The sequence below is a fragment of the Lytechinus variegatus genome, chromosome 17, assembly GCF_018143015.1.
Source record: "Lytechinus variegatus isolate NC3 chromosome 17, Lvar_3.0, whole genome shotgun sequence".
In the NCBI taxonomy this organism is placed as follows: domain Eukaryota; kingdom Metazoa; phylum Echinodermata; class Echinoidea; order Temnopleuroida; family Toxopneustidae; genus Lytechinus; species Lytechinus variegatus.
Genome location: NC_054756.1, coordinates 15,206,846 through 15,233,694, shown reverse-complemented (window position 1 = coordinate 15,233,694; position 26,849 = coordinate 15,206,846). Strand labels below are relative to the sequence as shown.

Sequence of the window (26,849 nt, the reverse complement as noted above, 5' to 3'; positions counted from 1 at the left end):
AATAAAGTAAACAAAAATCAGATTTCATAGAAATCAAATGCATTTTTTCCTTCCCTGCAACCGTGTACAATATAAATACAAATAATACACATGATGTGTACCACAAGCCAAATGGTACAACTGATTTATGTTGACTAGACTGCATTCTTAAAATCCATAGGCTTTGTACAACAATGCAGTTCCATTGGGCAATAACTTAATATTACTCTATGTAAAAAAGAGTTCCTAGGAATTGTTTCATTATACTCTCGTGAAATATTACATGTACAGGTTCAGTTAGAAAGAATAAAGTTCTTTTCCTTTACAGAGTTGCATGAAGTTGACACTCAGCAGCATTTATATAAGCAAGCATGAAAAAATATTGTCTCTGTCCATCTTTTACAGATGAAAATGAAAGTTCAATCTTGGGTCGATCTGGAGATATATACATATCTCTCTCCAATATTTGAAGGAAATTTGGAATTTTTCAGTTTGAATCTTGAACCTTGCAGAATAATTCCTTTCAGCAGCATCAAAGCCATCCTGGGATGAAAACATTCTGTGTATCAGTGCGAGGTGCCACAGTGAAGTAAATTGAAATTGAAGTTTGGCCTTTATCCATGTTAATTAATACATGTACTGTCATATCCTGGGCTCCATCTTACAAAAGAGTTATGATTGACCCAATCAATCGTAACTCTATGGAAATCCATCAGTGATATAATTATTTCTACAGTAAATCTGCAAACTGTCCTTTGTAAACAAAGGAAAACACACCAAATTGTCAAGAAATCAATGACTTTATGGATATACATTCACATCTAGAACAACTTTTGAACAAACACGCATTTCATATCTTGACTTTGCTGGCTTTCCATAGTTGCAATTGATCGGATCAATCGTAACTCTTTGTGAGACGGGGCCCTGGACAACAGCCACTATTAATTCACATACATGTAGCACATATCGACTCATTGACGATTCCTCATCAACGGTGCTTCTCAAAATTGCACATATAAAAAAAACTGTTTCACTCTATTGCAAAGTGACCTTTAACCTCCCCAAAAGGTCTTCTGATACCTCATCCTATTTTATCAGCATTCATAAGAGTTTCCAAAATGAAAGCTGAATCTACACATTGGTATCATCTTGCATAATATGTAATAAAAGTGCACATTTTTAAAAACGTTACATTCAGCCGAATTCTTCAAGGTAAAAGCAATTTGAATCCCCACTCTACCCTTTGAAAGTCCTTTCATGATCCATTTGAATAAATTAGATGGTATTTCTTGAAGTATGTAATAATACAACAAGTTTCTCGAACTGAAACTATTGCAAATGAGAAGTCTCTTGAAACGGATTCGTTAACAACATGATGACATTTTACCGACCTTGTAATACTCTGATCAGGTTCACAGACTGAAAATTGCAACTCATCAGAATTCTTCATTCTGATCCCTTTGGCATTGTTCCTATCCAGGATGGGTGTGGACCCATCAATCTCACCATCTTCACGCTGTTGATCAAGCCGGAGAATTTAACTGTTGGTTGTTCGTAGCTGTTCTCACTTGGGATCAAAGGTTCGTGTTTTTTCTATTCCAATCCTTGCAGCATCATCCTTTGGCAAGACATTGATCCACTCTTTGCCACTCTCCACCCAGGAGAGCCAGATAGCCAGACACAGTTTTAATACATTATGCTAAAAAAGGTTGGTGACACCTGCAGGATTATGCCCCAGGATTATCCAACTCTCTACCCAGGAGAGTCAGATAGCCGGAGACAATTTCAATATATTATGCTAAAAAAATTGAGGTTGGTAACACCTGCTGGATTATGCCCCAGGGAGCGGAGGAAGTTTTCTAAACTACTCTATGCCAATCTCCATCGAAAAGGGTCCTTCATCCTAGTAGGATGGTAAAACCTAATGCAGTATGCTCAGCAATTAAGCTTGGTAGGTACGGTCTTGCTGAAATACTCCCCAGGGAGCAGAGGAAGATTTCAATCTACCCTATGCCAATCTCCATCGAAAGGGTACTTCATACTAGTAGGACGTAATAACTAATGTAGTATGCTGTGCAATTAAGCTTGGTGGGTCTTGCTGGAATACTCCCCAGGTAGTGGAGAAAGAGTATAACCTCTCGTGGGTAAGCCAGGATCCTATGACCAGGGCCATACCAGATGAAAGTGGTGTGTCAACTAATCATGTTTTATCGCTGTTGCCACACTAACCCGGCTTCTGCTATACCAATCAAGATTATCACAACTCGCATACCTCAAATCTAGATAACAAGATTTCCCATGGCAGTCAGAAAGTGGTTGTTCAAGTGAGCTTTCTTCCAAATCTTCTGACATCCTCAAGAAAAAAGTGCATCTCTTAATATTCTTTGTCATCATGAGTTATGTTTAGTGCTGACTTCTTTACAGCAAATGAGGTATTAGTGCTACCAACCAGTCAACTTCTCAATCGCTTGGCACCGTATGTAAACCCTACGAAGGTCACATTGATTTTACACAACAGTCTGTCTTCACTTACTCAGCGAAGGGTGGCTTATTCCAGGGTAAGCTCAGAACCATATTTCAGCTTTCTTCTGAGTTTTTGAGGATAAGGATTGCATTGTAGATCTTGAGAGCCGGCCCCAGCTTGATGCTCATGATCTTGACGATATCGCTTTGGGTAAGAAGGAGGAACGCTTCACCATCAATTTGCTGCAAAAGGGGGTTGATGAAATGAGTACTATGGTCAGATGATCAATGTGATATGTATGGTAAATATTTCAAATGTTCTTTTACCTTTACACTGAACCATACAGCAACAAATATTTATGAAAATTAGTCAAACAGATTGCACGCTATCATGTTCGTATGTATTTTTTTCCAATTCACTTCATGTAGTAGCATTAAACTTGTAAACTCATGAACCCTTAATATCTCATGAAGTTACAGCTTCCCCCCCCCCCTCCCCCCGTTCCTCTCCCTACACTCCATTTCCAACTAAACACGTTTCAAAATACTTCTTGCTAGAACATGCTGCAATAACACCTCCAAAACTATCACAAATCTCTCTCTTATAAAAAAAGACCAATGCTAAACTAACCTCATCAGCAAACTTGGATGCATGCTCCTGGCAGCCAGGCAGCTTCCGGACAAAGCTGGCTACTTCATCCATGGTCCACCTAGCAACGGTAGCTGCCGAGAGGTTGGCCACGCCCGGTAACAGCTTGGAATGTTGCTCCCAGCAGAGGGGAAGATCTTTGGCAGGATGGGGTGACATGGCCGACATGAAGACGGACTGATGGAGCTGAGATTGCAGGTTGGACTGTGCATCTAAAGAGTCAGTACAAAAAATATAAACAACCCTTTATTTCAAATGCGGCTAGAGTCGGGATGGAGAACTATCTTCGACTGTGGGGGAGGATCAGACAATACAACAGCTATTGGTCCCTCCCCCTCCTAACAGAGCCATGCAATGCTAACGATGTGGAATCTTTTAACCCAACACCAGATCTTGTACCATTCACTGGACGGGCCATGTGTAGCAATCCAAGAAGAATAATTTCAAGTTGCTAGATATTGTCATTGTTTTGGGGGTCTTAACAAGCCCAAATCAATTACATCCAGCATTATTTTTTTTACAGATTAGTTTTGGAGGCATGTTCCTCTAGACTAATGAATATCTATGATCTCACAACATTTTAGAGTCTATTTCTTAGATATTGTACTGTCAGGAAATATTGTTTTCTTATTATGAAAAGTCACATACTTTTACCTCTCAATAATCGCCAGATAACAAAAGCTTAAATGCAATGTGTATAACTCAAAATTTGTTTCTACTGGGACAGTTCAGGAAAATGGTGACTGCATTTGTCTTTGAGACAAAATAACATTCTGACCTGCACCCTGAATCTAGTGTAAATTAGACAATGGTCTAGGTCTGAGAAAAAATGACAGGATCAATGTTGAATAATCAAAACAATGATTGTGTTGTAACTTTCTTAAGTTACTTGCTTATGCTTCACTTGTGGAATAAATCTGTTGTTTCATATTTGTAAACACCCAAGAACGATGGGAGTATCAAGTGTGCTGATAAAATGAACCATTAGGCCGAGTGTCAAAGATTTTTATCACATTTGGCTTTTCATAATAACATTCGTTTTGTAAACCTTTTGGCTTTTCATAATAAATGGGACATTGACAGCAATATCGATTATGATTTTTATTTCTTTAATCGTGAGTGAGTGATTCAAAAGAATTCACTTGGCTTACCTTCTGGCATGTTCTGCTTGCCTGGATCAACCGTGCCTTTATGCCTAAATGAGAAAGCATGGAAATGATTCATTTTATAAACTAAGGAGATGGAAGGTTCCATGTGCATAGTAGTATATCAAGAAGAAGAGAAACATCACCATCACCACAACTATTATCACCATATCATCAGCATCATCATCACCATCATCATCATTATCATCATCACCATAATCAGCATCATCATCACTATCACTATCATCACCTCAATCATCATCATCCTCATCATCATCACTATAATCATCCTCATCATCATCACTATAATCATCATCTTCATCATCACCATCAGGATTATCATCATCAACATCACCACCATAATCATCAGTATCATTATGATCACCATAATCATCTGCATCATCATCATAATTATAATAATCACATCGTCATCACCAGTATCATCATCATAACCATCATCATCATCGTCGTCGTCATCATCATCATCACCATCATCATCATCATTGCCATCACCGCCAGCAACATCACCAGCATTATAACAATCAAAATCATTATCATCATCATGAATGTCATCCTACCTTTTTCTCCCTCTACCAATCCCCATTCCTTTGCCAGCCACCGGAGGGCGCCCCTTCTGATTATGCCTATGGAGATTGACCGATTGTTTGGTAGGAGCCATCTTATTCTGGTTCTTCTCCGCCAAAGGGCATCCTGACAGCTTATGATGACCGGTGTACTTGCCCGTCACATGGCCACTGCCATCACAACCGGGGGTTGGACACCTATTACCAAGAGGAGAGTTTTTAAAAAATGATAAACATACAAAATAAACATAGAAAATCAAACACAGGGAGTAGATTTACAGTTTGCTTAATGTTTATCAGGAAATATACCAACAATAAATTTAGGTTTTTTGTGAGTGCAATTGAGATTTAACAGACATGGATCAATCAGTTATGATTATTACGTCTGTGGCCAAACTATAAAGGCACCATCCAAAAGATGACGACAGCATGAACTACAAACCGTTGCATCAATTTGTAACTTCCTCAATGTAGCTTGGATGACAGGTGCACACCACATCACATAGCTGGTCATGGGACTGGATTATAACAATATATCCTACTTTTCTATAGCTCTTTAATACATCAGTATGAGGTTTGAGTTATACTATAAAATGTCCCACTTCTAAATAACACTTATCACATTGGAACAACATATCCAAGAAACTCCCTCAAAGTGGTTTGAAAACCTTGATCATAATCAGAGGCAGGTCCAGGATTTTCCTGACAGCCCCCCCCCACCCCTCTTTCAACTATAAATAAAACACTAGATTTTAATTCGTCATGCGGACGAATTAGGTGGTCTGTCTTTATTCTTGCCATCGTGATCACTATTACCATGTTCATGCAGATCAATTTGATCATCATGATGACAACTGAATGTTCATTATGGATAGACAGCTAAATTTGGTATCAAATTGCTCAGAATTATATTATCAATGCAATGATGTAAAAAAAACAGTGTTTCTGTGTTGCGTTAGGGCGTTACGCATGGAAATTTTTGAAATGCTTAAAATGACCTGAAACGTACCCAAAATATTTTATAGGCCATTTGGAGAATTTTTTTACCTTTGACGTGCACGTACGCGTGCGTCATGACCTTTACATGACCTTTGATGACATTGAAAGTTGACCTTTGACCTGAAGTTAATGTCATGTTAATATTGTTAATTTTTTATAATTGATAATGAAGATATGATCAAATGAAGAATTTTACAAAATGGCGCGTAGATGACGTCATCATGACCATATGACCTTGAAAAGATTCGTATGCCGTCTCTATGATAGACTCTATATGTGACGAAAAAATTAGCAAAATTGATTCGGCCAATTCTGAGAAAAGTTGGCGACAAACATAGGTGCGAAAAATAAATAATAAAGAAATAAATAAAGAAAATTCTGACGAAATTAAGAGGTGATCTGTCAAAGACAGACCACCTAAATATTGTTGGATTTTGAAATAACCAAAATTCTTAATTCCTAAGATAATCACCACCTGGACTTACTTTGGTTCTGGTATAATTGGTGATGAGGGGGACTTTGTTACCCCTCCTACACCCCTCTCCAGAGCCAGTCTGTCATGTAGGGTATTCTCTTTGGTCATATTCATCTGAGAGTAAGGGCAGCCAAAAGCACTGAAAGGCAAAAAAAATAATAACAGAATAATCATACAAGTTGGGGCCTGTTTTACAAATACGTAAAACTATTGAAAGTTTGGCATTATGACAATTACCATGGCAACAGGGATAACAGCCAATCACAATCAATGTTTTCATAGTACTGTAGTTACAACAATAACAATGTTGCCATAATTGTAAGTCAGTAGCGTACACAGGATTTTTTTAAAGGGGGGGGGGTGCAAGCCGAATGAACTATTGACAAAAGAAAAAAAAATTATGGGGGGGGGGTTTGGGTATAATGATAATAATAGGCATTTAAATAGCGCCATCTATCTAGAAATATTCTATTCCAAGGTGCGTTGTTATTTTCATCATTACTCGGCTTTAGATCGAGATGTATTCAAGGAATTAATCCTGCCGGGTACCCATTTACCTCACCGGGTACCCATTTATCTTACCGGGTACCCATTTACCTCACCTGGTTTGAGTGCAGCACAATGTGGATAAATTTCTTGCTGAAGGAAATTGCGCCATGGCTGGGATTCGAACCCACAACCCTCTGTATCAAAGTCAGAAGACTAATCCACTAGGGCACAACGCTCAAATTTTTTTTTAGGGGGGTGAGCCCCCTGTAACCACCCCTGGTACGCCCCTGTTGTAAGTCTTCATCAAATGAGCCCCAGGTTTAATTTCATTCACCAATTAAATACTTATCGCATTTACAATTTTAAAGATAAACACAAAGTAAAAAGACGAGAGGTACTACCCCACACAACGTTGATAAATCAATGTTGCTATTATATAAAGGGGTACCTACTTGTTTATAAAGAACATGTTAACTTAATGAGTAAGAAGGAAAACTTGGAAAACAACGCATAATTATGAAATGAACTAATGTTACAACAGATATGGAGTTTCACAAAGTTATTCCATTGACTATATCTCTGTCAATATACAATGCTAAACTGCCAGATTTGTCGTCCATAAAGTGTTTTTATCAATCAGAGGATAAAGCATTTTGCAATAATAAAATAATAACTAATAAAGGTCTTCCTTCTTTCATTTCTCTGTTCTCTGTTTTATTTGTATAATTACTTTTACAAGTTTCAAGAACAATGATTGCATATTTGATAAAGCATTATCAGGGCCGCCAAACGTCATAAGTAAGAAGTAGTTATTCAGAAGCTCAAAAGTTACATTTTTTAGATAAATGTAGTAATTTCATAGCGCCATGCATTAATATAAATTTCTTTGAAGATGTAACAGAACAGCGCCCAATGTGCAGAGATTCCAACACTAAACGATGATTGTCAGGAACTTTAACCCAGGATGCTACATAACTTTTTGAAGCACTTGCCCAGTCGAGGAAGTAAATTTTCAAATAATTGAAAAATATACTTCAAGAAAAACACTGCACATGCCATAAAAACATGTGCAGCGATGAAAACAAAGAGACACGATCCTGCGTGATATGAACATCATCACCTGCCTTCGGATGAGTTTGCCACAGACTGTGCAATGTATTCATATGTAACTATGTGTGCATCAAATTTACTCAAAAACATAACTAAGGTCAAAAGTGTAATTTGACATGAACGCATAATAATTATGACTTTTTTCTTAATAGTTGGCAGCTCTGCATTATCAATCAAAAAAAATAAATAAATGTATTACTCAAGATACCCATCCCATTAAAAACAGAAGGAAAAAAAATGAAACACAACTCAAGCTACCCATCCCATTAAAAACAGAAAGAAAAAAAAACAAGAACCTATTAAAAACACAGTATAATGATAATACAGGTGCAATCTTATACCAGAAATAACTTCTTCACATCACTGACAGCATTTTGTAGCCAAGTTAACCATGTATGGAATGTGTGTAGGGAAAATCTTGTATGGAAATGAGACGGCCTACCTATGATGACCTGTGTACTTTGCCCCTTTGATGTGGCCAACTCCATTACAACCAGGGGTAGGACAGCCCGATTGCCTGTGAGGGATAAGTGTTAATACTAAAATCATTGAAATATCTGTCAGTATAAAAACAATGGACTGTTCGATCATGACCTCTGTTATATTCTCTTCTAGGTCAACTGAACCAAAGTCATCCGTTCAAGCATTTGAGGAGAATTGAGACTGGGGCTTTCTGATTTGTATTTGTCATTAAAAGATTGAAAAAGAAAAGGATGGTGGTGGCAATTGCTGTTGATATGTTGCAATAATAGAATTACATATTTATCAGTTACTTAAAAATTGACAGTTCATAATCTATGTAAACATTCTCTTACAAGTTTAACTGGACCAAAGTCAGTCATCCATTTGAACATCTGATAAAAATCGAGACCGCTTTATTTTGTTTTTCTTCTAATCAAAACAATTTTTGAAACAGAAAAGGATGATGTTGGTGGTGGTTGGTATTTTATCCAACTGTTAAGAAAGCATGAATGCTTACACAACCAGAGAACTGACAACTCAAGGTACTCTCTAAGGGGCCTGGCAAGGAGAATAAATGCCTAAATGCCTAATGCCAAAGAATACTAATTTACTGACAGGGATTCAAATCTTGGGTCATTGACATGTGAGACTGCTCTACCAACTAAGATATTCAAGCAAAAGAGAAATAAATTTTATCTGTAAAATTCAGCATATTAATAATTTTCTGTTAAAAAAAATCAGCTTTGCATGTTGTTCTTTTTAATTCAAACCATGAGATGGGATATTTACCCCTCATTTGCTTTCATTTTTCCAACAAAATCAGCCTCATATTGTTGTTTTTTAAAGTCAAAGAATAAGATGGGATCCTTACCCAGTGTTATCAGGAATTTGAAGATGGATGGGCGGTACCAGGGCGTGACCAGACTTGGAACACCAACCAATCGGATGGATTTCTGTGCTATCATCGTCAACCCAGAAATCATAGACTGTGTCCCAGCCATCAAAATGAACCTAGGGGCAGGAGATAAGGCAAAAAGAAATGCTAAAACCGTAACAGAGCAAAATAAGAGTTGGCTTGTTGTTGAAACTTCTACTACGTCATTCCTTAATTTCTATTTAACAAAAGATCAAGGATCGGGGCCCTGTCTTAAAAAGAGTTGCGATCCAATCAATCGCAATTATGGACGGCCAGCAAAGTCAACATCTATTATTCACGTTTGTTCAAAATATTTTCCAACTATGATGCATATTCATGCATTCATTGTTTCCTTGAAAACTCACTGTGCATCTCGTTGTTTACAAAGGACATTGTGCAAATTTCCTGGAGAAAAATTATGACGCTGATGGGTTTCCATAGAGTTACCATTGATCAGATCAATTGTAATTCTTTGTAAGACGGGACCCAGATAAGTGGATTCTCCAAGTTCCATGGGTGTGTATGTTAGCATCTCCCAGACATGCTAAAAAAAGTGATCAAATATTTACCAGCATCCTGTAATCCTCTACTTCTGATATAGTGGCTGCTCGGATGAGTGATGGGTTCCTCTTGTCAACGCATTCTAATTTCATACCAACTTGAAAGGGGATCGGTGGGCGCTACAATGAGAGGGAGATGCAATCAGAAGTCATCATCATGATCATCATAAAAAATAACATCACCATTATCTCCATCACCATCATCATCATCACCATCATCATCACTGTTATCATCATCATCACAATCATTACCATCATCATCAGCAGCAGCAGCATCATCACCACCACCATCATCACCATCACAATCACAATAATCAGCATCATCATCATCATCATCATCATCTTAACCATTACTATCATCATCATCATCATCAATGCCGTCATCATCATCATCATAATCACCATCAACATCACTATCACCTTGTCTGCAGGCACAGACCCTGATTAAAAACTTTGATCAACAAGTGTGTCTCAAGGCTACCACATACAAAAATTGCTGTTTCAATTCAGCGAGAGGGCCTTCAGTACACACAAGGCAAGAGTAGGCTGCAATTCAGACCCTTTACTTGAGTGAAGGCTTTGCACAGCAGACTAACGATCACCATTATCATCATCACCACCATCACCATCACCATCATCACCACCACCGTTACCACCACCACCACCATCATCATCATCATCATCATTACCACAGTCATCATCACCACCAACACCAACATCACCATCACCACCACCACCACCATCATCATCATCATCATCACCATCAACATCATCATCACCATCATCATCACCACCACCACCATCATCATAACAATCACCACCATCATCATCACCACCACCACCGTTACCACCACCACCATCATCATCACCATCACCACCACCATTTTATAACTCACTGGCTTGAATGCTCTAGTAGGTACAGCAACTGACTTTGACTTGGCAAGATAATCAGACCAGGTGAAGTGTTCCAGATCAGGATAGTCTGGAAATATAAAAAACAGTAATCAGGAATTCAAAAATGAAATACATCAGACAATTAATTCTACTAAACTTTAAACTGGGTACAGTAGACAGCGAAGTTTGCTTAGTCTGTTAAGCATCTGCCTGTTGAACCAAAGATCGTGGGTTTGAATCCACCACGAGCTGGTGACTGAAGCCATTGCATCTGTCCCTCGGACGTTATATGGAGGCCCCCGTGTAGAGAGTCACCACCTTTGCACCTTAAGAACCCACTCCACTATTTGTATAAGAGTATGGGAAACCCCGGTGTAGTGGTCCACCTGCATTCCCCCCAATCAGTTATATCAGGAGAGACCTGCAGGTCATAGTGATTCAGTCTGTGGTTGCCTACCAGGCACAGGTGACACCAAACAAATAATAATAAATAGTACATTGTATATGATTATACAAACAAACAAACCAAAATAAAATTAATAAATAAATGTAATTTTTTATCTTATTTCTTTTCAAACAAAATCTTGTGCTTGAATGTACACATTGATTAAATGAATTTATAAATATAATGAACAGAGATAATTTTTTTAAAATATTATTTCATACTTCATTTCTTTTCTTTTAATAATTCATTTCTTGATTAATTAATAATATTTTTTTTTTTGGGGGGGGCAAACAGTGTAGATTCTCAAAATTTCTAAATGACGATTCAATTCAGAGTCTAATAAATGAGATTCAGCCTGAAGGCTACACTGTCTAGAGCATCAGTCAACACTATATAACCCAAAACATGGTACGATTATCAATCAAACTCCTACCATTTGGCGGCGTCAGCGCTAAACCATTCTCCTCACACCATCCCACGGGATGAATATAAGGTGATGCGGCGTCGCACCAGTAATCGTACATGTCCTCCCACGCATCAAAATGGATGAGGAAGCGGTTATCCATGATGTCTGTTACCGTGGCAACGCAGATGAGGGAAGGATTCTTCCGGTCCACAGCCTCCAGTTTCATGCCCTTTCGGAAACCTTGGGGAGTTGTGGTCTCCTGTGAGGAGATATTTTTTTCAGGTTGAACAAAAAAATATTAATCATGAATATAATCGAAAGGGATGAATAAATTTTTCGTTCATCAAGAAAAAGGAAAATATTGCGAACATCCAGCTTGGGTAAAAAAAAAATATTTGTCAATTCTGTATAGGATGTTAATAGGAAAGTGGTCAACAAGTATTTACCAAACTGTAGATCCAGGGGGACAGGGCTCACCTCTTCTCCCCCCCCCCTTGCTCTACTCTTAATTGGCATTGCACCTCTAAAGAAGAGAACTACTTTTTCCTGTCACGTAGAAATATTCTGAAGAAATCAACCCACTTCACTTTGATAGCAAGTCAAATAATACAACTCTTTTCTTTAGTTATAACTAAATAAATAAATCAAAACTTGACAATCAAGAATTCAGAAACATATCACTTGATTGTTCAAAGGGTGTACTCACATTTTCATAGTTACTGAATAGATGTCTTGGTGCTGATGTAGACCGGGTCATCTTTAAGTATGCTGTCCAGCTGAAATCAGTCTGGAAACCTTGAACAAAAAAAGTAATAATTTCCTTCATAATTAGCTCATAAAATGCAATTTGCTTCTCAATTTATATTCAAATATTTTCACAAATAATTTCATTGTCTTTTTGACATTTTCTTCTTATCCATTCAGGACTTACACATTAATACAAGAAGTTGCAAATAAAGTGTACATATATGATACAAATTTGATAGAAAATTTATTTTCATTGAATTAAATTTTATCGGGCAGGTAATATGAAGTTTGACCTTTGCAGTTAAATCACGGAATTGAGTACATTATGATAGAGATTGTTCACAAATAAAAATTTCAAATATGAAAATTAAAGGGTTTGTGACAAAAATACAAGCAACAGAGAGTTCAGAAAGAAGTTCCATTCTTTTACTATATCGACCTTTCCAACTAGACGTTCAAAAGAAGAAGACTACATGTACGTGGATATATCCTATCCCTACAGTATCTCACATCTACAAGTGGAAACTATGATACCTTTTGGTGGCAGAAGTTTGTGACCAGTCTTCTCGCACCAACCTGCCGGGAGTATGTCCGGGGAGTCCGCGTTCACCCAGAAATCGTAGCACTCGGAATAGCCATCAAAATGCAGGCGGAGCCTGTAACCACGGATCTCCATGACAGTCAAGACGCAGAAGAGAGACGGATGCTTGGGGTCGATGCCTTCTAGTTTCATGCCCACCTTGAAGAGGTTCTTTCCAGTTGGAAACGGCTGTTTAATAAGAGAGAAGAAATGAATGAGGATCATACGCAAAGGTTTGTGGTGTTGGAGTGCTGGTGACACGACATTTGCTCCTGCGACAATTGCTCTAGGCTTAATTTCGTCTAAGATGTAGGGTTAGGGTTGCGATAGGGTTTTGTTAGGCTTAGGGTAGGGTATAAAGAGTTAAACCTAAGATTGAAGATGGTCATTCGATTAGCATGTTGGATTTAGAGCAGAGCAAATGTCAAGGAACCTGATGTGCTACACCATAATCTAAATAACATATGACCTTGATTTTATGACCCAAGGCCTGTGTGCAAGATGATAAGTGATACTTGATTACCCTTTTGTCCACATTTCATGAACTATATTCATAAGATTTCAAAGTTAAGATGACAACTCAACAAATACTCCCAATATGGCCAAAGTTTATTGACCTTAAATGACCTCTGACCTTAGTCATGTGACCTGAAACTCATGCAAGGTGTTAATTGATACTTGATTAGTCCTATGTCCGAGTTTCATGCACTAGATCTATATACTTACAAAGTTCTGATGACATTTCAAAAACTTAACCTTAGGTTAAGATTTCGATGTTGAGTCCCCTAACATGGGCTAAATACATTGACCCTAAATGACCTTTGACCTTGGTCATGCATCCTGAAACTGCTATGCAGGTGAGACGAAAGCCAGAGAAAAGAAGAAAGTTGACATAGAACTGGAACTTACTGTTTTAAAGAGTTTTATAGGTGCTTGAGAAGCCTTTTCTTCTTCCAGATATGCTGCCCATTGGAAAACTTTCTTTTTTCCTAAAAAAGATCGAACAGAAAAAAAACGCTGATAACAATGACATTGTATCTGATATCTCTGTGACATTTACCAGACTATTCAGGTACAAGATTATCGACTATTGGTGTACTATTTCTCACATTTGTACACAGGTAATAAGAAACTTGTACAAACAGATGTAAAGTCAGATATTACATTTAGCTTCACAACTTTGCAAAGTAATAACAAAAAGCTTTCCTCAATTTGTCTAAAATCTTTACTTTTGAAAACAATCTTGAAAATTATGCCAACAATCAGGGCCCTGAGAACAATTTTTTTCCAGGGAGTGCTGACGTAAATTTGACAAGCAAAAAACAGGGGGGAGGGGGGTTCACTACAAGATGTAGGTCAATTTGGCCACGAGAAATTTGACAAACAAAAAAAAAGTTTCACTACAAGATACTACCGGTGTGTTGGCTCAGTTGGTAGAGCGTCAGTCTCACAACCGGGAGGTCGGGGGTTCAACCCTGGCCGCGTCAGACCAAAAGACGTTAAAAGATGGGAGCTACTGCTACCCTGTTTGGCGTTCAACGATTAAAGGGATAGAGCCTCGTCGATCTGGCGCTGCACAGTGGCTGCCGGGCCCATGATCAATTGGGCAAAGCAAATTTTCGTAGTATTTTCATTTCATGTCTATTTCGAACAATGAATAAATTATGGAATTATGGATTATGGATATAAGTAAACCATTTCATACACTTTTGTAATTGCCCTAGATTTAGTACAAGGATCATTTCAACCCACTTGCAAATGGGTTCGATGAAATAATCTAAAATTAAAAAGACTGTGAGATATTTACCTTTACCAGTAATTTTATCAGGAGATTTCATGTTGATTGTCATTTTCAGATCGCCATGTAATCTTGCTGAAGGAGAAATCTAGAAAGACCAAAGCGATAAAGATTGTCAGTGTTGCATTCAAATGAAGCTATTAATTAAATCCATTATTTGGAAAACAATTTAAGTATTTAACTTTACTGAGGTGTATAAGTCACTTTAAACAATCATAGTTAATAGTTCAGTTCCCATTTTATTCAATTATCGTGCATGATAGTTTGTATCATTTATTCCTCAATTGGTGACTACATACTTATATATTCATACTTTTGACGAAATAAAAAAAAATCAAAAGTAAAACCTGCCAATGGTTTGGTAGAAACAAAGCCATCAGTACCGAAATGGTTGATACTGTCCTGACCAATTAAAATAGTAGCAAAGTTCAAGCCGTTACAGGGCAGCAACACATCAATCGCATAGGTATTTGGGTATTTGACTATGGCCAGCTGTACAAACCACAATACGTGATATACCAACTTCAATTTATAAATGTCAACATTGTCAAGTAATGTTCACATAACACTTACTTCAGATTAATGAATCATTTTAAGGGACAACATTACTTTGCCCCTTTCCAGAGCTGCCAACCTGAACAAGTACATTTCAGTATTTTAAAAGCTGAAAATCAGTATTTTGGCGAGGAAATCAGTATTTTCAAAGATATGCCATAGGAAAAAACATAAAACTGAACTTTAGAAATCAGTATTTTGTAAGAAACCAGCAGTATTCTTCTCATTTTTCAGTATTAAATACTGAAAATCAGTACCACTTGGCAGCTATGCCTTTCCCTGGTGAGTTTGATTGCAGTATGAAAATAACTACCGGTAATGTTTTTTCATGGCAGATTATTTGTCTAAAACACATTAATCCTTCAATTGCTTTCAATATCGTGAAAGGTGATTGCATGATGCCAGTATTGTATACATAGTTTTTTTAAAGTCATAAGGTGTGACAATATTGGAAGAGCCGTGGTGTAGTGGTTCTGACTCTCGCCTAGTAAACAGAGGGTCGTGTGTTCGAATCCCAGCGTGGTCTAGCGTCCTTTGGCAAGGTGTTCATCCACACATTGCCACTCTTGACCCAGGTGCTTAATGGGTACATGTACCCGGTAGGATGCGAAAGTTATTGTTTTATTTTGCCAGCGCCATAAAGAGGCTACGATGCATGCAAGGAATGCTCCCCAGGGGTGGAAATTGTGCACTTTACATGCGGAAAAGAAATTAATCCAATGACCAGGATAATAATATGCTGTAAAGCGCTTTGAGCCGTTATTGGAAAGCATGATATAAAAACTAGCTATTATTATCATTATATTTTTTATATTGTCGTCAAATCGTGCAGCCCTAATGAGTTATATACTCTCATGATGGAATACATGCAAATTCAAAGTAAATGAAATTTGTGTCAATTCAATACCTTGCCTGATGCAGCAACGGTCATCTTCTTCTTTGGTCCTTTCTTTTTGGGCCCTCCATTGTTGACTGCCGTACTCATCGCTTCTTTGATGGAGTTCTTCCTCAGAGCCCCTTGTCTGATCAAATCAACAAATTACAGTGTAGATTGACACATTAAAGGGGTACTTCAGGCTCAAAATATATTATCAACAGATAAAGTAAAATCAGACAAACACAGCACTTTAAAAATTTAATTAAAATTGGACAAGGAATAACAAATTTACATGTATGATTTGCATTATTTTGATGAAACAGTTCTAGCTTAGTCTTTATGAAAATTCAATGAGCAAACTGATGTCATATACCCACTTGTTCTTTTGTATTCATTACTGTACATTTAAAATTATGATTATTCAATTTTTGTCAACCAAGAAGTAAATATATTAGATTGACAACTGATTTATAATGCATAGATATCCATTGCTGCAACTTATTTCATTAAAAAGGGAAACATGTCATACATTCATGTATAAAAATACTAAATATTTATGATTTCATGTATTAACATAAGTAAAGGGAAACTGGGGATGTGACATCATCAGCCACATAATGAATATTCATGATGACATGCATACCACAAAACATTGCCAAACTTGAAAATTAAATAACTTTGTTGTATCTTATCAGATTTTAATGAAATTTTCAGAATTTTGCTCAGTGTATTTTAATTTTACTCTAGTTATTTATATTTATTTTCAGCCTGGAGTACCTCTTTAACCCATTGACCAGAGAACACTATAAAATATATGTACTGTACAAAGAATGCCCACTTTCAGTTCAAGATCAATATATACACATTCAGTGGTGCCAAAAAGTAAGTGTACCCCACCGGAAAATGAACATATTTCAAGTGTTCTAACGTAGTTTTGCCATGTTTTAGATATTCAGTTGTGAAGTCAGTTGATAAAATGTAACATTCAATAGAGTTTGTTTGTTGAGGCTCGCCAAAGATCGTTGTCAGTGCTGCAGTCTCCATTCAACACTCAGCATGAAGGAGTGCATTTTCCGGAGGGGTTCACTATCTCTTGAACACCACTGTGTATGGTATAAATTTTCAATGGGCAAAATAGGTTCACATAACACGGCAGCTTCACAAGGGACAGACCCACGTCTATCACACAGATATGGTGACACGACATTTGCTCCTGCGACAATTGCTCTGAGCTTTGTGTCTAAGATGGAGGTGGGATAAGGGTTGCAATAGGGTTTTATGACGGGTTTAGGGTAGGGTATAGTGAGGGTGAAAGTTAGTCATTCCGTTATGTGTAACCAATAATGGAGCTATTGTCACTGAAGCAAATGTCATGGAATATTTAGCGCGTTTATATCAGGATTTTCGCTTAAGATACGGCACAGATTTGTTACGGTGCCTGAACACACATATCACTTTATATATATCAAAATTCAAAATTTTACAAACACTTACTTGCTGGCGTAAGCCCCGACGCACGACTGCGAACAAAATCTGCCAGATTTACAGAAGTCTGCTGAGAGGCCCCTCTTACCGCACTGCTCACACATACACGTATCCTCCTTCTGGAAACTGTTCTTTCTTGGTCCTGTAAAACGATTTTATAAGCAAGGCTTGGGGTCACAACAAATGAAAAATAGGGTCACAAATCAATTGAATCGATAATTGCTGATGGATCCATGCTATATTTGTTTCGTCAAATTAACTGTTGCCAGTTTCAGTTGTATACTTTGAATTAATTTCCCTTAATATTCTTATACATGACCTGCATGGAGGTAAAGGGGTGTGGGAAGGAAGACTTATGGGTCATGGTAATTCAGTTAAAGTTTTCCAACTCAGGCAGCCCCTTCATCTCTATTCCAGGTCCTTTGTACAAAGTCACCTATGTCATATTTTTTGTTATTTGTATTGTACTGTAATTTATGCATTTTTAAATGCTGAATAAATAATAATAATATATATTATTGTACAGACGAAATTTATAATCAATTTATTAACAATCCTCCAAAAACCCAAACTTACAAGGATAAAACAATACAATGAATACATGAATAAGATAAAATTTTATTAAAGCCTCAAGCAAATAAGGGAATGCAACATTCTTCAAAAGTAGGGCCTACTGTACGAAGAATGCCCATTTTCAGTTCAAGGCCAAAATATACACATAAAGTACATAGTATAATTTTTTGATGGGAAAAATAGAAGAAAAAAAAAGTGAGAAAGAAGATGAAAATTTAAGACAAACTTGATAGATTCTCAACTGATCAAAATAATATTTGATCCTGTGTCCTCAAAATCTGATCTAGGGCCCGTACATGGAAGGAACAGTTGAATTCAAACAAAACTTTAACAATCATTGATTTTCAACCAATTATCAGCCTGCATTCGGGACTTGGTATTTTGACTTACATTTAAAATGCAACTCTTCCCTTTGCTAAGATATGACCAAAATTTGAATTGTTCTCTATTTATCATAGGAATGAAAATGGGAAGGATGGACTAACAAACGACCCCAAAACATTATGCATCTGGAAATCACCTACAGTAGATGAAGTCATCAAAATCTGAAATATTACTCCTGTGATACAGAATATTTATTTTTTCCAAATAGGATCATATCTGCTCTTTGAAAATGACATTTTAGATTTTCTTTTTTTTATGTGCAAGACCTCAAGATCTCATTATCTGCTCACCTGGGGCCCCGTTTCATAAAAATTTACAACTGCATTCACTTTGCCAGTATGGGAACTATATGAATGCCTGCTAAGCCCTGTTATCAGGGTAGTTGCCATAATGACAAAGTTGTGACAACAGTTGACTAGTCCTTTTAATGGGCTCCTGGATTCAAAACCAAGTCCTAGCCCTAACTATAGTGCCAAGTGTAAAAAAAAAAAACAGTTTCCTACATGGTGAAATTAGACTTACTCCCTCTTCCAGCATAGCCTGGACTGTTTCCAGATCCGGGTGGTCCAGGGCTAGGTGTTGTGGCCCTACTAACTGGCTGGCTTCCAGTCTCATTAGCAGTTGTTTCTACACTATCTAAGGTTTGGTCCACTTTGGGTTGGTCCTTGTTACATTGGTCCTCTGTCGGTTGGTCAGACTGGTCCATGGGTTCTTGGTCTACCGAGACATCAGGATCTATCTTTACATCTTCCTTCGGCTGGTCTGCATCTCCAGCTGGACCGGGAATTCCTAAGTCCAAGTCTAGGTCATCCATGATCAGGTCGAGAGCACCAAATTCATTTTTTCGAAACTAAGGGAGTGTTAATTTTTCAGGAAAATATAGAAAAGAATTTTTAGAGGATTGAAATCTTCACTATTTTCTAGACCATCATATGCTTTAAGAAGTACCGTAGGTTTTACGATTGAAAATGAAAAAAAAAAGACAATAGCCCCCAATTAATTCACCAAATATTGGGTTTAAGAAGTTTTTTAAATTGAATCTTTCTGAAACAGCTCTAGAGGGAAATAACATCCTAGTCCTTTGGAAGCGCATAAAGACGTTATATATAATTCACAATGTGATATGCGCTATACAAGAACTGTCTATTATTATCATCATTATCATTATCATTAGTATATTGCCAAATCTCTTAAAATTTTAAGTGATTCTTGGTTTAATCACCAACTGATAAAATCTCATTGATGTTTCCTTGATTTACCTGCATTTTATATCAACTTTTCAAATGAATCAAGCATGGAAATTTCATTTTATCTTTAGTCTTCCATGACTCACTTTCATCGAGCTTCCAGGAAGGGTTGCGATCCCATCCTTCCATTCTAGCAGATCCTCCATCCCTGCTCCCAAGCCGATACCTCCATCTCCACCAGCACAAGGATCTATCTCCATCTCTCCCTCATCTGCTCCTTCTTTCACCACAGCGCCCTCTGTGTTCATTTCCTGCACAGTCTCTGATGCATGGGCACTTGATGATGGAGCAGAGCTTTCAGTGCCAGTGTTCACAGTACTGGATGGACTGGAGTCTTGCTCTGTTTCTTTTGGCACAATGTCTGCAGAGACCTGTTCCTCCTTAATTGGAGCGGTCCCAATTTCTGAAATATCTTGTTTCATGGAAGATAATCAAAGAGAACATTTACAAGAACAATCTGTATTTCATCGACATTGCAAGTTTTCTGTCAATTATCATAATATGTATATTTGTATAAATATGCATATCTAAGTTTGTGGTTCAGCTATGAATAATAATAATTTGAATAATTTTCTTTACAATTAGGGCATTGGGATAGAACTCGAGAAATACAAGAAACAAATAATATAAACAAATTCTTGTCATTTTTGTCTTACAATCTTGCGACTGACAGACATGTACATCTAGGTCTACATGCTGACCAGATGTGGTCTAACTCAAACTGGACTTCAGAAAGAGGCCTTAGATTTTCATTTATTCATGAGTGTATCATTTAAAAAGATGTGTTGAATCATTGATCGTTATGAATTTTTAAATATTTTTGGTGGGTGCAAGAGAAAACAGCAAGGACTTTCTCAACAAGGACTCTTTTCTTCTCGATCAATTTCACTGCGTTTTGTACTGAGCCTAATATACGGTCCACTTGGGCTGTTTTGATGTGTTTTGGTGCATATCTCTTGCACCTTTCATATAGCACCAAGATGCCTCCTACCCAACCTACCCTACCCCCCCCCCCCCGGCATTGCCAGCATAGCGAAACACAACTAAGAAAAACCTACCTGGTGAATTGCCTTGTTCCATCCCATTTGGAGTTGCGTCCTTCTGCTCTTCACTTTCCTTACCGTCTGTATCAAGAGTTTTAGCTCTTTTTATAGGGGGCTCCCCCACGACATCGGGTACTGACTCCGTCTTCATAATGCACAATGATCTGTCAGGCAGTCGTCAATATCTAACTTAATTGGAGAAAATTTACCTAGAAAAAACAAACATATAGATCCAGTTGTAATATTAATTGTACATGTTGTTATAATGTACATATTGACCTCGGGGTCAGGTTTCCGGATACTGAAGTGAAGGCTTCTTTGTTTTTGTCTTTGGAGTACACTAAATGAACATCAGTGATAATCATCTTCTATTTTGTTCTAATATTGCCCAACTTAATGTACATAGTGACCTGGGGGTCAGGTGTACAGAGATGTTAAAATTTTGAAGCCTTCTTTTTTTTGTCTTTGGATTACTCTAAATGAAAAGTGGTACCGTAATCGTCTTCTATTTATATCTATATAATATTTCCTGACTAGAAATTGATGAAACTTCGCTTGTTAATTTTTCCAAATGGCTGTTAAAAATTGATTGTCCGGACATTCAAACTGTCCGGACACACACACACTACTGAGTCTATATCTCCCCTATATATTTTTTTATATTAGAATTCTGTATCTGTCATATTGAGCCTGCATGGATGGAATACGGATGAAAAATGATTGTTTTGCCTTTTTTTGTTACATAGAAACTGATAAAAATACATAATAACTTATTGAATGAAATGGGGAAAGGACGGATAAGATGTGGAAAAATAACCCGTTAAAAAGTTCTATAAAAGGAGAAAAAAATATAGAAACATTTTAATTAGAATAATTGCCCCCTAGTGCTCCCTCCCCATTGCATCGTGTTGGGGGAGGGGTGTGATTGATCTTTGGGTTTTTTCTCTAAGTATCGGTATGATTGTATTAAAGAAAATTTTAACAATGAGTTGTTGTGACCTTGTTGAGGGGCTAAAATAAGAAATACATAATAGTTCATGTAGTCTGCACATGTATGCTACATTGTACATGTAGCTATATAGTTTGTTTACCTGTAATGTACATGTATATATAGGTTCGCTTTAATATGATGTATCAAAGGAATGATATGTAAATGATTTATAGGTCAAACGGTTGATCTGCATCCCAAGTTTTTTAGTGTGTGCATGGTTATACAGGCTTACATGTAGGCTTAAAGGACAAGTCCACCCCAACAAAAACTTGATTTGAATAAAAAGAGAAAAATTCAACAAGCATAACACTAAAAATTTCATCAAAATCGGATTTAAAATAAGAAAGTTATGACATTTCAAAATTTCGCTTCATTTCACAAAAACAGTTATATGAACGAGCCAGCTACATCCAAATGAGAGAGTCGATGATGTTATTCACTCACTATTTCTTTTGTTTTTTATTGTTTGAAATATGAAATATTTTGATTTTCTCGTCATTGTCATGTGAAATGAAGTTTCATTCCTCCCTGAACATGTGGAATTCCATTATTTTAACATTTTGTGCTTCAGGCAAGGAGGTCCTAATCATCAAATTCGTAAAAATTAAAATATTGTATAATTCAAACAATAAAAACAAAAGAAATAGTGAGTGAGTGACATCATCAACCCTCTCATTTGGATGTAACTGGCTCGTTGCTATAATTATTTTGTTAAAAATAAGCGAAACTTTGAAATGTCATAACTTTCTTATTTTACATCCGATTTTGATGAAACCTTCAGCATTGTGCTTGTCTGATTTTTCTCTTTTGATTCAAATCAACATTTTTCTGAGGTGGACTTGACCTTTAATATGAAATGAAACTACACATATCAACTTGTACCAGCAAGGCCTATACAAAATGCATACAACTCAACACTCCACATCCCTAGGACAATACGATATCTTAATATGTGCAAGATTTCCTTTATGTTGAGTAAAATGGGACAATTTTAAGAGGCATAGGCCCTATAAACATCAAAGGCCAGTGATTGACCAACATAAAGTTTGAAAATTAATTTTGCATTGTTATGAGAATTAATATATGTTTCACTATAGGCCTATCCAAAATTCTTCATGATGTCGTAGGCATATTTGCAGAGCTACCGAGTCTCACGCATTATGCGTGAGACTCAAGCATTTTGGACTGTTGTTCATCCCCTCAAATCTCTGTCTCACGCAACTATCACAGCCTATCCCCATATACATTGTACACAATGTCTGTGATCTCACTCAGATTCACAGAAAATCTCACACATAGCTGGTCTTTGAACTTGGCATCTCTGTATTTGAATGGAGTATACCGTATTTGGTATAGACCTCTATGCAATACTTAAGGCTGTAGGTCAAGCAATATGCTCTGCATGATAACAAAAAATTAACAAGCAGTATGGTACATGTATAGAATCTACATATGTATGTATATCCAAGAAATTTTTTAAAAGCAAAGCATTAAAGGGGAAGTTCACCCTGAAGAAAACTTTGTTGTAAAAATAGCAGAAAAATTAGTAAAAAATATTGGTGAAGGTTTCAGGAAAATCCGTTAAAAAGTAAGTCATTAGAGTTCACAGTTTTGGATTTGTGACGTCATAGACGAGCAGCTGCCCCATGTGTTATGTAATATAAAATGCATGAATTTTAAATTTTGTATGGTTCCTGATGACTTAATATTGTTTTCTATTCATGATCGGGTGTGAAATGATTTGTCTATCGATATACAAAAGGTACAGTGAAAACCATTTTAAATTTTCTGAGAAAATGACATTTATTTGATTTTTTACCATTCGCTATGTATGAATGCTGCTCGCATATGACGTCACAAATCAAATAATTGAAATTCTAATAATAACTTTTTAATTATTTGATGAATTTTTCTCAAACCTTCGGTAATATTTTATTATTATTTTTTCTGCTATTTTTACAATAAACTTTTTGTCAGGGTGAACTTCCCCTTTAACCGTTTTAAAGAAGAGCCAATTCCAACATTTACCTACAAAGGAATCAAGGAAATCCAACTCATTATGACTGATATACCAGAACATGCATTATCATTATCATGCAGTATCACCCATCACTTCATGTGATTTTCTCACTTGGCTCAAAGATCTTGTAAATGGATTTTATCCTGAAATTTACTTTGATTGAAGTATCTTGGAAAGTTGAATTGCTTTATCACCCCCCCCAAAAAAAAAATCACATACCTATAGTCCATCTGTAACTTTTTGAGATTTTAGAGCTGCCTAAAGTTATAAGCCTATATAGATTAACCCCTGAGATTAAGTTAAGTATATTCATGCAAATATTCCAATCTTGGGTTTTTTTATTTTATTTTTAGACCTTTTGCTTTTGCAGTTCTCTGTGCTATATCAACTGCACAATAAAAAGCTGAATATGAAACAAAATTTTCAAACAGATCAATTGTAAATAATTGTTCACATATGCTCAGAAATCAAAGATTTTACCAAGTTTCCTTCATTAAAGGGGAGGGGTAGAATCAGATATAATATTCATTTTTAACAATATCAGAGCACTGAATAAGAGTACCATGGCACACTCAATTTACAATCATCAGTTTCACGCGACTATATATATTTTGCAAATTGTTTCCTCATAAATTTACAGATCCCAATACCGTAACAGAAGTGCGCTGACTGCGCTGCATGCACGCCTTATCGGCCAAGAACAAAACAAATGGAGCCTCAATACACTTTGTGTATGACAAAGCGAGTGCACAGGAAAGGCAAAGTGACTAAAACACGACGCTAAAAATCACAGAAAGCATCAAATATCACGATATCGAGTAAATTTGCAATTTTTTTGAATTGATGAAAATAATGAAAGGATTCAACTCTTACGTTTAGTCGGGGTAAATAGAAGTGAGTCCCAATATTCAAGGGGCAAAATGAACAAACTAGTCACTTTTTTGGCCAGATCGAGTTTTCGCTTTGACTCAGAGAAAATGGCGACGAAACGTCGCAGCACATGCACTCACGATGGCATTGCTAACTCGAGATTAACCTGAAAATTTGTAACATTGAAAACTCTCGAACACAAGACAATTGTCAAATTTCCGTACATTACAGTCTACTTAATCAAAATGAAAAGATGATGAGAGGAAAAATGAAATTCCTGATACAGAAAATTACAATTTTCGGCCAGTCATTGAGCAGAGAGCTCATATGCATTTTTCAAGGTGATCCCTGAATGGACTCCGGCTGCCTGAAAAGGACATGCCTTGCTGAAATAATTCGTTTATTGGTAATATTTCATCAAAGAAAAAAGTATACAGAGCATTTAGTAGGCCTACTTGATAAAAACAAAACACAGAGATTTCTTTCAAGTTTCTAAAGAAACATTTCCACAATTCCACCAATATTCAATTTGAAATTCTCTGTACAAAACTAAAAGTGAATATTCTGCATGTATTCATAACTTGACAAGTGCCAAGCTATTCACTGAATTCGAATGATAGAAATAAAACAGAAAAAGACCGCACAACCTTTTACCCAGTAGGCGTTTAAAATAAAACATATCCCTTCTAAGAATATTTCACAGTTATAAAAGTAAAGAACAATTATTACAACACACGATAGTAGTAAAGGTAATGACACATTTTGATTTTTTGAAGGCCAAAAATGAAATTCTTTGAAAGTTTTCGTCACTCACCTTTCCCGGCAAACTACAATCGCACGTTCATGCTGCATGCGTTTGTGCATGGACACACAATACACAATCATATCACATGCATGCACAAGATATCTGCAGCCGCGCAGAGCTAGCTAGAGAAGAAATCGCAGGCCATGCGCTGTTCATTTATCCGCGCTACACTCCCGCTGGAATGATACGAGGAATAAATTGTAAAAGGAGGGAAAATGTTTTTTTCAGAAATGATAATCCTGCGTGAATTCTTCTAGCTACGGAAATCGGCATATCTTTTATACGAGTCACGGTACTGGGATCGCCATGAATAAGAGCAAGACTAATAACGCCTATAAAGAGGTATACCTACATGTGAGAACCTTAACAAAGTTGGAATATAGGGCCCACTTCATTTCATTATTTATCCGTTTCACTACTGATAGCTTGTAAACATAACGTAAGGTCAAAAATATTACAAGCCACAATATCATATTCAACATAATATAGATTTGAAAAACACAATAAAAAATAAAACTTCCTGAGCCGATTTTTTTTTTGGTATTTTAGAGTAACTTGGGGTGGGCTTGCCGAAAATGAAAAGCAAAGCTTGTAAACGGCAAAAACTGTGGTGTTAACCGGTGTATAGAGGACCACACCATTTATTTTACACCGGTGTTTAATTGATGGTGTTAGTTTTACACCCATAGGTGTTATTACAACACCTCTTGTTGTTACATTTACACTGGTGTTATGTTTAATCTCTAGGGTGTAATTTTAACACCTCAGGGTGTGGTCCTCTATTAACAGCAATTGGTGTCAGTTTTAACACCGCAGTTTTTACAGTGTATGAAATCTAAACTATGATTTCATAACCAAAATAATAATTCACAAAAACATTAAGGTCGTTATCCAGGTATATTTAGAAAAAAAAACAATCAGTGACTGACGGAGCATGATAATAGGAGACGTTCAAGTTGGCCAGAGCTAGACGGAAGTGTGAATTACCGAATAAAAATAGCGGCGAGAAAAGACGGTGAGCATAAGAGGAGCAGGTACTTAGGCAAATTGCATAAGGTGAAGTTCAAACTGACAAAAAGTTTATTGTGAAATAGTAGAAAAATATTAAAAACAAAAATTGGCAAAGGTTTGAGAAAAATCCATCAAAGAATAAACAAATATTAGAACTTTAATTATTTGATTTGTGACGTCATATGCGAGCAACTTTCATGCAATTATCGTCAGTGGTAAAGTCAATGAAATTTCATTTCCTCAGAAAATTGAGGGTTTTTTAAAACTGAACCCTGAACCCTCCGTAT

The 26,849-nt window shown here is 36.7% G+C and overlaps 1 protein-coding gene across 1 annotated transcript; it reads right to left on the bottom strand.

The window, feature by feature from the left end:
• Positions 1 to 1,132: 1,132 nt before the first annotated feature.
• Positions 1,133 to 25,719, bottom strand: LOC121430700 (lethal(3)malignant brain tumor-like protein 4). Its single transcript, XM_041628054.1, has 19 exons — positions 25,561 to 25,719; positions 20,881 to 21,074; positions 19,909 to 20,234; positions 19,098 to 19,425; positions 17,628 to 17,760; positions 16,164 to 16,278; positions 14,711 to 14,789; positions 13,813 to 13,892; positions 12,858 to 13,092; positions 12,283 to 12,371; positions 11,604 to 11,835; positions 10,728 to 10,813; positions 9,841 to 9,951; positions 9,227 to 9,366; positions 8,336 to 8,410; positions 5,282 to 5,284; positions 4,831 to 5,018; positions 3,074 to 3,303; positions 1,133 to 2,685 (listed from the first exon to the last, which is right to left on the bottom strand). The coding sequence occupies exons 2-19, from the start codon at positions 21,014 to 21,016 to the stop codon at positions 2,557 to 2,559; spliced, it is 2,715 nt and encodes a 904-aa protein (XP_041483988.1). The 5' UTR covers positions 21,017 to 21,074; positions 25,561 to 25,719; the 3' UTR covers positions 1,133 to 2,556.
• Positions 25,720 to 26,849: the final 1,130 nt, after the last annotated feature.

What these genes read in the sequence shown, in the direction of transcription:
- LOC121430700 (XM_041628054.1), bottom strand. Translation starts at nt 21,016, where the DNA reads ATGAAGACGGAGTCAGTACCCGATGTCGTGGGGGAGCCCCCTATAAAA. An exon ending in TTCCTGGAAGCTCGATGAAA is followed by an intron (nt 19,426 to 19,908) that starts GTGAGTCATGGA and finishes ACACTCCCTTAG; the next exon opens with TTTCGAAAAAATGAATTTGG. An exon ending in CAAACTTCTGCCACCAAAAG is followed by an intron (nt 12,372 to 12,857) that starts GTATCATAGTTT and finishes TTTTTGTTCAAG; the next exon opens with GTTTCCAGACTGATTTCAGC.